Source organism: Amphibalanus amphitrite, unplaced genomic scaffold (assembly GCF_019059575.1).
Source record: "Amphibalanus amphitrite isolate SeventyFive unplaced genomic scaffold, NRLGWU_Aamphi_draft 000166F_arrow, whole genome shotgun sequence".
Classification (NCBI taxonomy): Eukaryota; Metazoa; Arthropoda; class Thecostraca; order Balanomorpha; family Balanidae; genus Amphibalanus; species Amphibalanus amphitrite.
In genome coordinates this window covers 299,548-317,119 of record NW_024881661.1, presented here as the reverse complement: position 1 = coordinate 317,119, position 17,572 = coordinate 299,548, and the positions used below count along the sequence as shown (strand labels likewise).

Below are 17,572 nucleotides of genomic sequence, written 5' to 3'. Positions count from 1 at the left end.
TCCGGTCAGCCGCTGCAGACCCGGCCTCTGTCGGAGCACCTCGGCGTGACGCTCGACTCTCGCCTCAGAGCTGCCGGCATCGTCGACCAGCGAGCCAAGCGAGCACGAGCTGCCTTTTACGGCCTAGCGCCTGCTGGTATGCTGGCTAAAAGTCTTTGTCCAGCAGACAAAGCTTTCTTGTGGAAGACAGTTGTTCTGCCTACCCTGATGTATGGGTGCAACACGGCTCCTCTCCGTCCGTCTGATGTGGATCGCCTGGACGCCATGCAAGCCGACTGTGTGAAGGTGGCATTCGGGCTGCCCCGCACCGCACACCACTCTGCTCTTCTGGCGGCCGCCGGCCTGGCACCGGTTCGCGAGTCCTTGAGGAGCGCGATATTCTCCGCATTTAGGACGGCCATGGCAGCGCAACATCGCCTGCAGCAGGCTATGACTACCTCCCTAGCGAAGTTGGCCCTGTGCCCCAGCGACTTGGAGGATTCATTCCTCCACCAGCTCTACAACATGTGCAGCATGGACTTCCAAGCGGTCATGGAGCTGGCTGCCGGCGGTCCGGTGGACCCTGAGCGAGTGCGGGCCCCACGCATGGAGAACGGCCTAACGGACAGCATTCGGCTGGTTTTACAAGGAACCTGCGAGGCTTCCCGACGACTGCTGAGGCTGCTCACGTGCCCACGCTGACATTGCAGCCTTCAGCGCTCTCGTCCGGCGCCCCGCTCGACCTTCGCTCTGTAGTTACCGCTGGGCTGACCGCTACCCTACCAGTGCAGTATCGCACTCGACGACTTTTAGCGCCATGACAATCACCGAATTTGAGATGTGTTATATGTACAATGTACATGCTTTGTCGCTGCTTAAGCGATGTTTAATAAACAATGATGATGATGATGATAGATAACATGAACTACAGGGTGACACAAAAAAACGGTCATCACCAAATTTCGAATAACTTCGGAAGTTTTATTCAGATCATCACAAAACTTCGGCCACTTAACGTCACACCTATGTAGCATACATCCACCAAGTTTTAAGTCTTCACTACGAATACTTTTAGTACAGTGTGTGTTTTACTGACGCTCCACAATGTGCTCCAGGTGAGCGCCACGGCGCTGCAGGGCGTAGGCACACTTGCATCCGGCGGGCAAAGTTGTCGATAACCCGATGGCTGTGCACTTTACAGAGTGCAATGGCCTCTGGAGACAGTGCTCAGGGGGTGTGCTACCCCTGAAACGTTATTCTTATCGGGTTATCGACAACTTTGCCCGCCGGATGCAGGTGTGCCTACGCCCTGCAGCGCCGGGGCGCTCACCTGGAGCACATTGTGGAGCGTCCGTAAAACACACACTGTACTAAAAGTATTCGTAGTGAAGACTTGAAACTTGGTGGATGTCTGCTACATAGGTGTGACCTAAAGTGGCCGATGTTTGGTGATGATCTGAATAAAATTTCCGAAGTTATTCGAATTTTGGTGATGACCGTTTTTTTGTGTCACCCTGTACCTGGATTGGACACTCGTTTTTGGCGCGAAAAATAAGAGGCCACTTTGGCCTCTTATTTTTAATGACGGATTTTTACTCAGTCTTTTGAGAGGCTGATATCTCAGCAATCGCTGGGCCGATTCACCTGCGGTCTTTTTTGTTGGGTAGCTCCATCCTTTCTGCCCCGCAATTCGCTTATCGTGATGTATTCAGGTGACCGTCGTGGCACGTGGCACGTGAAAAGTCGGGGTGTTCAAGTCGTTCTGCTGGAGTAACAATTTTGAGAGGCCTATATCTCAGTAACCACTGGGGCGATTGACTTGCGGTGACTTTTGTAGAGTAGCTGTATCCCTTCTAACAAACATTGGATACTCTTGGTGCACGTGAATGACCCCCGCTGCACGTGCAAAGTGCAAAAAACAGAAGAGGTGTTAAATGTGTTCCCATTACAGTAACTCAGCAACTACTGGGGCGATTTCGCTGAGACTTGGCATTCATGTAGGCAGTAGGCACTAGTGATGTCATTTTCCAAAAAATGTCTGACCGATACCGACCGAAACCAAAATTTGGGAAAAATTTCCGACCGAATACCGACCGATAACATCCCAAGCCAAAATTTGACCGAAATTTGACCGAACTTCTATTTGCTATTACTCTACCCCAAAATTAAAATATTTGGTAAATTCTGATGGAAAATAATGGGAAATGGCATTTCAGTCCAAGTTCAGTCAATTCTTAGCCACTGCAAAATACATATTGTGGTAGAAGTTACATTGCTGAGGGTAGCAACACATGGACCTCAGCATTTCACAGATTTAAATGATTAGAATTGTCAAGAATCTACTGTGGTCTATGTAAGGAAGAATGCTCATTCATGTTGCAAAAGCACGATCAATTAGTATAGTCAAATGGTTGGTAATAGGTATGTTCATGACAACATTCCCTAGGAGAAAAGGCGGAATCAAAACACCACAAAACACATCAAAACTGCTTGGAAACTTGCCTTGAGTCTTGAGATGTGGTCTGAGATACTCTACAAATAATTTGACACTGAAAATCCAGCTGAAAAGGCAGGTATTAGGTAGCTCTGAGCTTGAATTTTGTCCCAAAAATGAAATGAAAATTCATTACACAGGCACTTTGTCTTATCTCTTGTTTGTCTTATCTTTACAAGAAAACAAAATATGCAGACAAAATTAATACCTACAAAGTGGCGCCAAAGTGGCGCAAAAAGTAATAGAAGAACCAAGGATTGACTTTTAAGATCCTCTCTTCCGTAACGAAAGGATGTATGTTGATGACGTAATATTTATTTATATGCCCTTTTGGTCGAATTATTGAAGGGAAATTAATTTTCTTGTAGTGAATTACACTCACAATGTTGATTTCATTAGAATTCAATATCGTGTTGGATCATTTACATCAATAAAATAATTCACGAGGCAGCATGTAACAATCCAAAACTTTTTTTTGCAGCAACTTTATCAGCTGGTTTAAAGTCTCTGTTATGGCGCATCTGTTTCGAAACCCTTCCTTGTGTTTGGAATGTGGAAGATTCCAGAAATCGGACATGGGCTGATGTAGTTTTTGTCAAGATTCCTATGTTTTTATGTTGTGGTCATCTAGATTTCAAACATTTGGTTGGTACCTGCAATATTTAAGGAGAATGTGGGATAGTAGAACACCTGTGAAATGTAAATGTGATCACTGCTAAGTGCTAACTGTCAAGTCTTCAGAAACACATTTCAGTAATTCAAGTTCTTTTTGTCCTTGCATTTTTGATGACTGTATAATGATTTTTGTAGGCAATACTTCTTTGATTACAGGTGAAATTTTAACAGTTAGACTGGAATAGAGTTTCAAAGTTGTGTGTACATGTGGGGCCAACTGAGTCAATATCAGCCTGCTTGTAGTTGTGGTTGGACAATGGGTGGCTGCTGCCTGCTGGGTGGGTTGGCTAATGAAGTTGCCAAAATGTGGCATTTGGCATTTGGGGGAAATTTTGCAACTCTATCATTAACATCCCAATAAATTTCATTTTAACTAGGCAAAAATGGAATACTTTCTTTTTTTGGAAATGGTTTCACTGGCAGGGTGACCGAAAGTGTCCGATTTTTGGGGGGCCTGACCGACCGATTACCGAATCGGTCAGCATATCTTTTCGGTAACCGAAATTTTCGGTAACCGATTGACACCACTAGTAGGCACCCACCGGGCAATGCATATCCGTATGTCATGGTTGGGGTGCTATTGCACGTGCGCACGTGCAGGGGTCGCTTCCAGATCTCGAGAACGGCTGGACCGATTGCGCTCAAATTTGGTACACGATGAGAAACCGGTGAGAAGGGTGCCGTGCAAAAGTCAGCTGGGACCCATATTGCACGTGCGCACGTGCAGGGTGCCGCTTCCAGATCTCGAGAAGGGCTGGGCCGATTGCACTCAAATTTGGCACCTCGCAAGAGACCAGTAAGTAGAGTGCCGTGCACCGGGGAGGTTGTAGCTCTGCGCGTGCTCACGTGCTCACGTGACACCCCTCTGTCATATCTCAGAAACGGACTGACCGATTGCAATGAAATTTAGTGTGTGATTGGATACTGAATGTGCATGAGTTTTTCTAAGTCGATGAAGGTGAGGTAATGCACGTGCGCACGTGCAGGGGTGTAATCGCAAGTAGTGGGACTTACTTGGAGTGAAGACTAATGTAGACGCACCGGCACACGCGTAGTCGTCTCCTGCAGACGGGCCCCGTCCAGTCCGTCTGCGATCGGTCCGTCTCAGAGTCCGAGTCCGTCACGCTCACTCCGCCCGCGCCCCGCACACTCCGCCAGCCCACTGGCGCGGGCCGCGCGCCGCGCGACCGACCCAGTCTGGTCACGTCCCGCCCCGGGCGACGCACGGGCGAGTCCAGGCAGTCTCGGGGCTGCGCACGGGCGCTCCCAGGCAGCTTGCTGGGGCGGTACGCACCGAACTTAACCTAACACCACACCCCCACCTGATCTTCAAGATCACTTAATTATGTTGCGAATCCACACAATAACCAAACTCGCAGCAGAAGCGTTTCACTTCGACTGGTCTCCGTGCGCTTCGACGCAGACCACTTTGCTCAGTCGCCCCTGGTTCCGCCGAAGAAGTCTCAGGCGCCGCTCCAACGGCCGCCGGTGTCAACACGGCCGATGACGTGCCAGAAGAAGATGCCGCGGGTGCTACAGTCGCCACACTCCCCGGCGCTCCACCAACCGCCACAGCCGGGTCGCCGGCCACGATGGCCGCCGAGTCGGGGGCCGCGACGCTCGTAGTGATGAGCAACGGCGGATCATCAACCGCAGGCCCGGCGGAGCACCGCGTCACGCCTCGCTGTGCAGCCGCTCCATCACGGTGCGGAGAGACTGCCTGCCGCCGCCGCAGATCTTTGACGTGACGTGGTACCCCGTCCACTTCTACCACCCATGGTGACAGCACGGCGGTTACGACGCCCGGCCGTGACCTGTCTGTGCATCGAGAGCCCTGCTGGCGGACCCACACCGGCTCGCCGGCCACCAAGCCTCTCACAGGCTGGTGCACATCCTCCGCTGCACCTTCGAGCGAGCGGTCAGCGTGTTGCACACAATCTCGCACACGGTATCGGTAGACGCCACTTGCAGGTGACTCCTCTTCATTCTCTCCGTCCCGTGGCGTGATATTGTAGATGTGCACTGCCTCCTCAATGGAACACCTCTTCCTAGCAGCAATCACCTTTACAGTGCGGTGGTTACGCTCGATGATGCCATTACCAGCTGGAGCATACGCTGCTCTGAATCGCAGCGCAATGCCCCATTTTGCCGCAAACGCCGCGAACCGATGCCCGCGGAAAACTGTGTCGTTGTCGCAGAGTATTTCACACGGCGCACCGCGTTCACAGAAAACTCTGTTCAGGAACTCGGTCACAGCTTCAGCGTCTGGACGGCGCAGCAGGCCCCATAGACAAAACCTCGATGGACCACAATCGATAAGTGACAGGTACGATTGAGTCTGATAGTGCGTGATGTCGATCGCCAGGCGCTCCCACAGCCCGCGCACCTCGAGAGACCCATGCGGTAGCTGAACGGGCGCCGGATCAATGGACTGACAGATGTCACACCGGGACACCACCAGCTGCACGTCGGCACGCCTGACGCTCCTCGTCACATCTCGGCGCGCAAAATACAGTGTTTTGCGAACGCCGGGATGACCAGCTCTCTCGTGAACGTCCCTGATTGCAGCTGATAGAGTCTCTCCAGCGGGCACGACCACGGCAGCAGCCACAGTTGTGCGATGATCAGCACGGAGCCACTCTCCCGGCACACGTGTCAGCGCATCGGCACGATTCTCGCAGGAACGCACCAGCGTCACAGAGACACTGAGGGACAGCTCCTCAACAAGCTGCCTGACGATGCCGACCCTCCGCCGGATCAGCAGCTCACTCTGCGCCTTCGTACGGAGCCGCGCGCGTCCGGTCAGTGCGTCACTGAGCCATCGGTGAACATTCACAGAGTCCGTGCGTAGCTCGACGTCCTTCATCCCCCATGCCACGGCAAGGTTTAAACCTCGGACTGCGGCATCTAGCTCCGAGAGGTTAATGTGCGAGCTCTCGTCTCGTCGCAACCAACTGGCGTCCTCGATCGCGCAGCCCTCTGGTGTCGTGATCACCACTCCTTCCGCCAGAGAGCTCGCGTCTACCCACACGACTGCAGCATGGCCGCTCACACACCACGGCCCACGGACCGGATCGCATTCCGCAATCCGCGTCGAAACATCCTGCATCTGATCCCGGAGAGCGTCATCTTCGACCTCGTCATCCCACCCACGCGTCAGGCCGTTCACCCTGCGCTTGAGAAACGCAGCCGCGGGGCGCAGCCAGCGACACACTGGAAAATGGGCCACGATTTTGCCGCACCAGGAAAACACGGCACGCCGGGTCAGTCTGGCAGGGGGAGCCTCGACCGGACTGTCTCGGGCCCACTGCAGTCCATCGTGTCCACTGGACACACGCAGGCCCAAGACACGCGCGCCGTCAGCTACTCGCACGGGCGGCTTACAATCTAGGCCAAACCGACGGAAGTGATCGATAACGTACTCGGCATCGACGACCGATTCGTCCACGAGCAGGTCATCCACAAAGCCCAAGACTCCACGCTCCACCAGTGGGTCCTGCTCCAGAATCATCTTCACGACGGCACGCATCACTTCCGGCGCTACGCTGAGACCGAATCCCATCCGCGTCAGACAGAAGCGCTCACCATCCAACATCACCGTCTGGAAGGGCCACAAACGCTCGTCCACGTGCAGCTGCAAGTACGCTCTGCGAAGATCAACGACGGCCACATTTTCTCCGCGTCTGCGCCAGCGTCTCAACTGCTCAGCGCAGACGTCGGCCACAGCTGTGTGAGCCGTGATGTGCGAGTTGAGCTCTCTGTAGTCCATTACGGGGCGAACCTTCTGCTTGTTAGGCTGATTGACTGCCATCAACGGAATAAGTCCACGTGGAGGTCCAAGCCGCGACTCATCGTACCGAACCAGCCAGCCGTTCGCCACCCACTGACGAAGCTCTCCGTCAAAGTCCGCACGAATGCCTTCAGGAATATTGTACATCGCGACCTGATTTTTCAAGTATTCTGGGGCGGAACCAGCGGACCACTTCCAGGACACCTTCCAGGTCTGCTCCCGCCGGTCGAACTGCACTTTATAGTCAGGGGCATCGACAGAAAGATCGGCCTCCAACGCAACAGCGACACCGCAGAACACTACTTCTGTCGGGGACCTGACGCTGACTCCACCCAGAGCTGAGATCCCGTCCATGCCGAGGATCATGTCCACTCCCAAAGGTTCCTTTTCCATCACCAGCACCGAAATCTCCGCCATCTGTCCAGACGATGTCTCCACGGTGACTCGACCCACACCGTTGCAGGAGAGCTTCTCATCGCCCACCGTCGTCACGGTCACAGAGCGTTTAACAAAACGCTCACAGCACGACAGATGGATAATATTATCAGTGCACCCTGAATCGACCAGCGCAGTTCGGCAATGACCATCCACCAACAGCCGTGTGATTGGCAGCACGCCGCTCAGTGTCGAGTTGGAGAGGACGCCGGCTGTGACGCGTCCTCCCCTGCCAAGTTTCCCGAGCGTCGGGGACAGCCGGCCGCCAGATGCTCGACACTTCCACAGGTCCAGCACCGCCTGCGGCGCCGCACACCTGCTGGCACAGTCGCAGCGGTTGCAGCATGGGCCTCGACGGCCGGTCTTTCAGACGGCATCCCAGTCCCCGACTGAGATGGCATCGTCGATCTCAGACGGCGACGATCTGCCACACCTGCCGCCGCGAGCTGCGCCCGTCCATCACTCAACAGCGCCCTCGTCATGACCAATGCAGCGGTCAAGTCAAGCGAGTCGGCGCGCGAGCTGGCTCGGACGGTGTGACGCACCGGCTCAGGCAAACCAGCTACAAACTTGCACACCAACGATCTGTCCGGCATGCCGCCGAACAGCTCGGCCAATCGACGAAGGTCGGCAAGATACACATCAGGGGATTCCCCAGCCTCCAGCCTCCGGGACTCAAAACGCTCAAAGGCAGCGAACTGATCCAGCGCAAAAGCTGCGTAGAGAGCCTGCCTTATCGCGTCCAGGGAGAACCGATGCTGCGACTCCATCCCCTGCCAAACAACAAATGCGTCCCCGGCTAATCTCAGCGGCAGGTGAGACTCCGGTGCAGCCCCCCTCAGCTGACAGAGCATCTCTGCTCGCGTGAACCACTCTACAACATCAGTAGATCCATCAAACTCGGGAATCAGTCTGGCATCGAAGCTCATTGCAGCCACAGGAGCCGAAGGCTGCATGGGAAACGGCACGGCAGAGACAGACGTCAGCGGCCCGGTCACCGACGACGTCACACTCAGCATCGTCGATGGAACGGCGGTCGTCACACTCACAGAGACCATAGATGAAGTTCCAGAAGTACCCGGCGCTGAAGTCGACATCTTGAAGAGCCGAAATAGCTTGTAATCGCAAGTAGTGGGACTTACTTGGAGTGAAGACTAATGTAGACGCACCGGCACACGCGTAGTCGTCTCCTGCAGACGGGCCCCGTCCAGTCCGTCTGCGATCGGTCCGTCTCAGAGTCCGAGTCCGTCACGCTCACTCCGCCCGCGCCCCGCACACTCCGCCAGCCCACTGGCGCGGGCCGCGCGCCGCGCGACCGACCCAGTCTGGTCACGTCCCGCCCCGGGCGACGCACGGGCGAGTCCAGGCAGTCTCGGGGCTGCGCACGGGCGCTCCCAGGCAGCTTGCTGGGGCGGTACGCACTAGTGGTGTCAATCGGTTACCAAAATTTCGGTATACCAACACCGAACCGATACCGACTCGGTATTCGGTAAAACATACCAAAAACATTTGGTATTTTGTCGGTATCAGAATATCAATCAAGCTTATTTTTTTCAAAAACTACATTTTTCGTTTCCTAAAAAACTACTTGGAAAAATCTTTGCTTTCTCAAATTCAGTCAGTCATTTCCATTGAAATACAAAACACATAATATATGCAGAGAAATAATGCAAATCTGTTGCAGAGAAAACTAGGAGTATCTTTCATTAACAAAACATAGACAAATATTTAAAAAGTACTCAATGGTGCGATCAAAACATAAGTCAATGGGCACATGGGGCATTTTACATAATAATTGGCTCACAAATACAGTAGCTATTGAATGGAAAAATAATGAGCACTTTCTGTGTGAACCTATTGCAAAAGTGCATTGATTGTTGAGCAAAGATACTCACAAGCTTTCCAATTCTTGCAAGAAATACAATGTGGCTGTCCATAAAAAGTGCACTTGGTTACACAAATTGACAAAGGGCATAGTAATGGCACAGGAAAATACACCAAACGGAAAACATATTTAGTCCCGCCAGCCTAAAATCTACATTATTTAAAATAATATTACAGCTTGCTGAATCCCACAATAATATCGACGCACCGCCACGCTGGAAGTGAGCGCGTCACAAAAGCACGCGCGCAGTAAATGTCTACTGGCTACAATAGCCCTTATTTTACTGACATTTTGTGCAGGTCATTGAAACAGGGGCTTGACTTATTAAAAAGGTTTTTTATTCCATTGTTTTATTTATTAGCTGTTTAATTTAGGCATGATTTATTCTTGCTATTTTATTTGATTTTTTTCAATTGTGGTTTGAAGAATTAATATATTTGAAAGATATGACCCAAATATGACCTTATCAAGGTCGCAAATCAAAGGTCACCTTCAATTTGTTCCTATTCCAAGACCATTCAAAAATTGAAATTGGCGGTTGGAGAAGATTTTTCAACTGTCGTGTTCAAATAAAAACATGTTTTATTTTCTTCTATTTTTTTTAAAATAAAAAATGCTTCATCTAAGCGTAGATTTGTGTAGCAATTTCAGGAAATCTGTCGTGAAACACTATTTGAAATTTGAATAATAAAGGTACTTGAATTGGCGCGAATTCAAATTCGATGTCAGGGTCGCGCCCTGACCTCTTACCAGTCAATGTCAGTGCGCAGTGGCGGTTACAGGCACGTTGAGAGCGAAGGTAAGTCTAGTACACTCATATCCGGTTTTGTATACGTTTGATGATTGGTGCTTCATTTGATTTGCTTTGAAGAAGACACTTAAAAAGTTCCCTTTATTCTCCCATCAATTTTTTGCCAAGTTCAAATAACTTATTTTTTTACAGCATTGCAATTTGTCAGTACCTACGAGCTGTTTTTTTAACCGATTTCCAGTCATTTTCGTGGGATACAATACTCAGAAGTCTTCCTAGTTCCTTGTGATAAGTGTAAATGCAATTGACGGTCTCAAAACAATTTTTGTCACGTTTGTATTAAAAAATATACAATTACCGCGTGCATTCAGCCGAATTTCTAGCGTACGACTTCATTTCTTCGTTTCTTATTCTTATGTGCCTAAACAGCTTGTAAAAGGTTATTTTCGGCTTGCCTCAGGTGCAACACGCTGGCGAGCTGCAGCAGTTATGGCAGAGTCAGTTCCTGCAACTAGAGAAGATATCAAGCTTCTTGAACGTCTGGTTAACTCGGAAAGCGGTAGGATTTCCTTTGCAGCAGGCGTTTCGGGTCCCTCTTGCAACAGCACGTTGTGGCGACGTTTCGTACGAGTACGTTTGGACGGGAGAGTTTGTCAGGCCGTTAAATGTAAGAGCTGTGGGATCGTGTTGCCACATAGGACTGGGTCCGCGTACGACGGTAGCTTTGGGAGGTCGTCGGGCACCTCTAACCTTAACCCGCGCCCTGCTGGGGGGGTGTTTGAACACCCCCCCCCCTGTGGTTTTTCGCGAATATCTCAAAAACGGCGGCGCGGAGCGCCGCCGTTTTTGGTACACCTTATCATACATCAATTCTGCACATGTTGTGAAAATTGTAGACCAAGGTCATTCAAGGTCAGGTCACCAGGTCACTTGAAGTGACCTCACCTCATAAAAAGTTTCAATGTCTGTCATAGCTACACCGAGTGACCGATCGCTTTGAAACTTTCAGCGATTGCTAAGAGCAATAGCATGTACAAAATGTATATCTCAGAATTTTGATATCGATGACCTAAGGTCAGGTCAATTTTGCGACCTCCCCATTATAAGTCAATGGGAGAAAATTGAAATGCGCCTCTTTTGGATGAAAGACATTATAAACACTCCCAAACACCGAATTACAAGTGGTTTAGACACACTGAACATGAAAATGGTGTCTGTGACCCTTGTTTATGCCCTGAGGTCATCTTAGGTCACGAATGGTATCTAACAGTTTTTCGCAAATAACTTTTGATAGAGGCATGCTAGAGCAATGAAAACGCCTTAGATGTGTTCAGCTCGACGATACGGATCGACCGATATGCAACATGACCCTTTCCGGTCAGGTCATGACCTTGACCTGAGGTCAAATTTTCAAGTTGACCTTTCAAGGTCAAGTTATAGTTCATTCGATGCGTCTTGACGAGAGGAACACGATGCCGGTGAAAGTAAGCTCGTACAAGGCTTGGGTCAAAAGTTATTGCAGAAAAACTGTTTCCGAAAAAATCGGCTATTTTTGCAGTTTTTGCCCCCTGCAGGCAAAACCGTTGACGTTAGGTCAAATCTGAGAGAATTACTCAGAAAGGGCGTTAATAGGGCTATCGAATGCGCTTTTCCGCGGCGCTGTAGCTCTATTGGTTCCCGAGTTATGCGTTGGCTTCTTGGAAATTTTCGACATTCGACCTGGAAATCGGCGAAATTTTGCCTTCAATGACCTCTGGTGACCTGACCTTTGACCTGACCAAAAAATTGACCGAAGTGATTTCGTCATTATTTTTGACGCTCTTTCGAACGCCGCCTTCCGCGTATCGCTACGTGGCCCAGGAGCCGAGTTACAAGGGGGGGTGTTCAAACACCCCCCCCAGCAGGGCGTGGAAATCCAGGACCCCCAGCCGGGCGCGGGTTAAGAAGCACTCTTGTCCTGTGAACCAAAGTCAGCCGCAGATAACCTCTCTTTTGAGAAAGGAGGTACCGGAGGGCTTACTGCGAGCTGAAAAGAAGCGAGTGGCGACGGCTTTAAGCGACGTCAGCTCTGAAGACCTCCGACCTTTCAACCTGGTAGAAGGTAGGTAGGGTAGGATCCACCTGCAGATTATTTCTGAAATCAGTGCCATTTCTTCTGCGACACATTTTTGGTTCTTTGTTAATAAATAGGTACCGGCGTATCCAGAAAGGATTTGTGATTAAATTACTGGATGCAGACGTCTCTTGCTGTATCGAAGGATGACTAATTAAAAAAAACGATTTAATTCCCCTATTCAAACAAGGCTCAACTGTAAGACAGTATTGTGCTGTGATACAACTTGGTAACATATTTACTCACTTCATCATGAGGTAGCATGATATTAGTTTCCAGTTTAGAGTAACGGCTAAGTTGATGTAGCGAAAGAAATGCTGCAATCAACTTCGTTAGTCGTTGTGTGCCATTTTACCAACTCATTTGTAATATTTTGCTTGTTTTTGGGTTTTGGCGGGTCGAGGGTTCCGGAAGGCTGCTCAGCTCCTGGTAGACCTGGGCGCCAAGCACGGTCGCATTGATGTCGACCACGTGCTCCCTGGGCGAAACACTGTCGCCAAGGAGACGGAGCAACGAGCGGCCGTCGTCCGTGCCCGGCTGAGGGTTGAGGTCTCCGAGCAGCCGCACATCGCCGCCAGTACCGACCTCTGGACAGACAAGAAGACGTCCACCTCCTACAACACCATCAACGTGTCCTACATAGACAAGAACTGGCAGCTTCAGACCAGGGTGATTGGCACCAAGCCAATGTCGGAGCGCCACACTGGAGCCAACATCTTCGCGGCCATGCGGCAGACTCTCGAGGCTGTGGGCTGCTGGCGGGACGGCGAGCACATCAAGTTCGTCACGGACAACGCGGCCAATAATCGACTCGCCTTCCAGGGGAAGGGACGAGGGTGGCAGAGCTGTTTCTGTCATAACCTCAATCTGGTCATCCAAGACGCCGTCAACGCAACAGCCGGGGTCGCTGAACTCGTCGATACCGGCAAGAAGCTCGTCAGACTGGCCAAGAAGCCGAACATCAACAGCTTGCTGAAGGCCGCGGATCCCCTCGGTCGCGGACTCAAAGCCGCCGTCCCCACGCGGTGGAACTCCGAGTGGGTGATGCTGGACTCGATCCTACACGCGCACTCCTCGCTCACCTCACTGGACGGAGTGGCCGACCGGGAGAGCATTATCAGCCTCATGGACCAGCTCGAGAAAACCGACCTCACCGGAGTGGTGGACGTCCTGCGCTTTTTTAACCCGCGCGGTGCTGGGGTCTCCAGCCGAACGCGCGGGGCTGGGGGGGGGGGGTAAATTTTACCCCCCCTGTTATCTCCCGAACTAATGGTCCGATTTGGAAAAATCAAACGCCAATCGAAAGATCTCATCACGAACAACTAAAAACATGTACTTAATTTAAAGTTTGAGGTCAAGGTCAAGGTCAGGTCAAGGGTACAAATTGCAAGTTTCTACAGTATCGGCCTTGCACCGTAGTTGCCGAAGAATGGAGTCATCGACTGAGACTGATTGCCCAAAACGTGTTCTTAGGCTACCAAGACAATATTCGTTGCATACAATATCATTCAGAGGTCAAGGTCAAGGTCAGGTCAGGTCAGGTCAGGTCACCAAAAAAACAAAATATAGAAAAGGGCATGTGCGACACATAGGCGTAGGAACAGGGGGGGCCGGGGGGGGCCATGGCCCCCCACTTAAGGAGGTGGGGGGGCCAGCAATGTTAACTGGCCCCCCCCCCCCCCACTTTTTGCTGACTTAAGTGTCTATCTGTACCTACCACCCGGTACCCTAAACACCAGAACTTGACAACTATTCAGCTTGCCCTTTAGTGAAGATTCCCTTTTGTTTCTACAGCGTTATTGACCGCAATTTCCTTCACTCAATGAAGAAAACCATATCAGAGACAAGACTGTGAGTCTTGGTGCCGCAGCATTTTGTTGATTACGATATACGGGACAGCGAGCACTGAAAAGGTATAAAGACAATACTAGCACGGTGCAGGAGAATGCGTATACAAACGACCAACGCTTGACCAGATCTGCTTCATGGGGTCGGCATAGTTCGTTAAAGGCGTACTAGCTGGGGGCCAGGGTGACCGTGCCCCCGCCTCGGTTCAAACAGGCTGGGGGCTAGCAATGTCTGTATCTGCCCCTCTATTTGCCCCCCCCCCCCCCCGAAACAAACAATGGGCCCCCATGGGCGTATGGGGCTCTGGCACTTATTCGATTGTCACGAGGCTCAAGAATCCCACGCCAGCTATTAACAGCTTCCAAACCAGTCTTTGAGGGTCCTACACTGATCTCGGAGGGCCCTTCAATGGCGGTCAAGCGCCCATATTGACCTCTGAGAACCCACATTGACCTCTGAGGGTCCTCCACTGGCATTTGAGGGCCCCTAAACCGGCCTCAAGGGCCCAGCCGACGTCTGAGGGCCTCACACCGGCCTCTGGTGGCCTCATTTCTGTCTCTGGGGTCTCAAGACTAGCCTTTAGGTGCCTCTGAGGGCCCCGCACTGAATTCTGGAGACCCGATGCCGGCCTCTAAGGGTCTGCATCGGCCTCTGAGGGTCCATCTTGGCCTTAGGGGTCCAACGCCGGCCCATGCCGGTCTGTTACGGTCCCACACTGACCTCTAAGGGCCCATGCTGGCCTGTAAGGACCCACATTAGCCTCTGAGGGCCTTGCACTGGATTCTGAAGACCGATGCTGGCCTCAGAGGCCCATTTTGGTTTTTGAGGGCCTTCTGCTGGCCTCTGGGGTCCAACGCCGGCCCATGCCGGCATTTTAGGGTCCCACACTGACCTCTGAGGGCCTATGCTGGCCTGTAAGGACCCACATTAGCCTCTGATGGCCCAAGTCTCAAACTGCTCTTTGCAGGCCCTGTACTGGTCTCTGAGGGCCTTAACCCTCGCCGGCCGAGGGGGGGGGGGTGCCGCCCCTCCATATAGTTTTTTTTTCGCGATAGCTCCGAACACGCCGGCGATAGAGAGCTGAAGCTTGGCATACCTGACCTTTGAATCAAGCCGGATCTTTTGACACCAACAGCATTTTCGGGTCAGATCAGGTCACTGTCTATGAGGTCATAAGTGAACCTCTGCACGGTCTTCAGATGTCGCAACTTCGCAACGCCCTCACTGCCAGAGGAGATTTCACAGGGAAATGAACCTTGCAGGACCTAGTATCCATTAGAAGTCTCACAACTTGTACATCTCGGATTTTCTTAACCCGCGCCCGGCTGGGGGTCCTGGATTTCCACGCCCTGCTGGGGGGGGGGGGGGGGTGTTTGAACACCCCCCCTTCTAACTCGGCTCCTGGGCCACGTAGCGATACGCGGAAGGCGGCGTTCGAAAGAGCGTCAAAAATAATGACGAAATCACTTCGGTCAATTTTTTGGTCAGGTCAAAGGTCAGGTCACCAGAGGTCATTGAAGGCAAATTTTCGCCGATTTCCAGGTCGAATGTCGAAAATTTCCAAGAAGCCAACGCATAACTCGGGAACCAATAGAGCTACAGCGCCGCGGAAAAGCGCATTCGATAGCCCTATTAACGCCCTTTCTGAGTAATTTTCTCAGATTTGACCTAACGTCAACGGTTTTGCCTGCAGGGGGCAAAAACTGCAAAAATATCCGATTTTTTCGGAAACAGTTTTTCTGCAATAACTTTTGACCCAAGCATTGTACGAGCTTACTTTTACCGGCATCGTGTTCCTCTCGTCAAGACGCATCGAACGAACTATAATTTGACCTTGAAAGGTCAACTTGAAAATTTGACCTCAGGTCAAGGTCATGACCTGACCGGAAAGGGTCATGTTGCATATCAGTCGATCCGTATCGTCGAGCTGAACACATCTAAGGCGTTTTCATCGCTCTAGCATGCCTCTATCAAAAGTTATTTGCGAAAAACTGTTAGATACCATTCGTGACCTAAGATGACCTGAGGGCATAAACAGGGGTCACAGACACCATTTTCATGTTCAGTGTGTCTAAACCACTTGTAATTCAGTGTTTGGGAGTGTTTATAATGTCTTTCGTCCAAAACAGGCGCATTTCAATTTTCTCCCATTGACTTATAATGGTGAGGTCGCAAAATTGACCTGACCTTAGGTCATCGATATCAAAATTCTGAGATATACATTTTGTACATGCTAATGCTCTTAGCAATCGCTGAAAGTTTCAAAGCGATCGGTCACTCGGTGTAGCTATGACAGACATTGAAACTTTTTATGAGGTGAGGTCACTTCGAGTGACCTGGTGACCTGACCTTGAATGACCTTGGTCTGAAATTTTCACAACATGTGTAGAATTGATGTATGATAAGGTGTACCAAAAACGGCGGCGCTCCGCGCCGCCGTTTATTCGCGAAAAACCACAGGGGGGGGGGGGTGTTCAAACACCCCCCCCCCCAGCAGGGCGCGGGTTAAGGTCATATGAGGTCAGGTCATTTTCGTGACCTCACCATTAGGTATAAGTCAATGGGGATAAACTGAAAACTTTTTCTGGCGCCGGGAACGATCTCCAACTATCTCAAGCACACCGAATCGTGATTTCATGCACTCCTTGCAAGGTTCGATGCGTCACTTTTGCAATGTTGACCTTGCGCGACGTCATTTATGACGTTATAAGGATCATATTAGTTTTTCGTCAATAACTACCGATCAAATTGAACTAGCGAGTCGGGAAAGCCACCAATAGACTCAGGAAGACCTTCCGAATCGAAGGATATGAGACATGACCTCATTCGACTAATTTCGTGACCTGGGGGCGCTGACCTGACCGTGACCCGAGGTCAACACTCTAAGTTTACCTCACCCAAACAAAAAGTATATCATTCGACGCGCCTGAGAGAGGCTAACACGATGCTGGCAAAATCGCGGCTCTGTGGCTGTTTTTTTGCGAAGTTATTCACCAAAAATGGAACTGTGCCTTGAGGCACTTGACTTGACCTCAGGTCAACGGTTGACCTAGGACCTTAAAATCGGGTATCGATCTCTGCGTCTCGTAACGGCGCACACGCTCGTTTTTTCCGCGACGCGCTAGCTCCACCTGGGGCAAAACGGCGAGGGGGGTCGTACCTGCTCCCCGCCCCCTCGGCCGGCGCGTATGTAGAAAACTTGCTGGGGGGATCCAGAGCGTCGTAAGCCTCGTCGCAGCTGCGACGTGTCGCAAGTTGTGTAGTAAGTCGTTTTTGGAGGGATCAATTGATGAGTAGCGTTACTTAAGATGTAAAGTCTATCGCAAAGTGCCTGATTTGCGACACAACTTACGAATTTGAAATAGCAGTCGTAAGTTGTGTCGCAAGTTGATATGGCCTTGAGGGAGAGGTCACAGGTCACAGGTCATTGGGGTCATGGTCACGAAATTTGCATGGTACGTGTAAAATTGTTCAAACTTGAGATCCTGAAAATTTCGTTGCAATCCATTGCCGCTAACGCGAGTTATAAAGCAAGAACTAACGGTTCGTCTATGAGGCCTCAATCCGCGCCAGCGAGAGTGTTGAACATGGTGCATAATATG

At 51.1% G+C, this 17,572-nt stretch overlaps 1 protein-coding gene across 1 annotated transcript; it reads right to left on the bottom strand.

Annotated features, from left to right (window-relative positions):
- Positions 1-4,158: 4,158 nt before the first annotated feature.
- Positions 4,159-8,143, bottom strand: LOC122383522. Its single transcript, XM_043370030.1, has 3 exons — positions 7,956-8,143; positions 4,716-7,689; positions 4,159-4,398 (listed from the first exon to the last, which is right to left on the bottom strand). Exons 1-3 carry the CDS (start codon positions 8,141-8,143, stop codon positions 4,159-4,161), a joined length of 3,402 nt encoding a protein of 1,133 aa, XP_043225965.1.
- Positions 8,144-17,572: the final 9,429 nt, after the last annotated feature.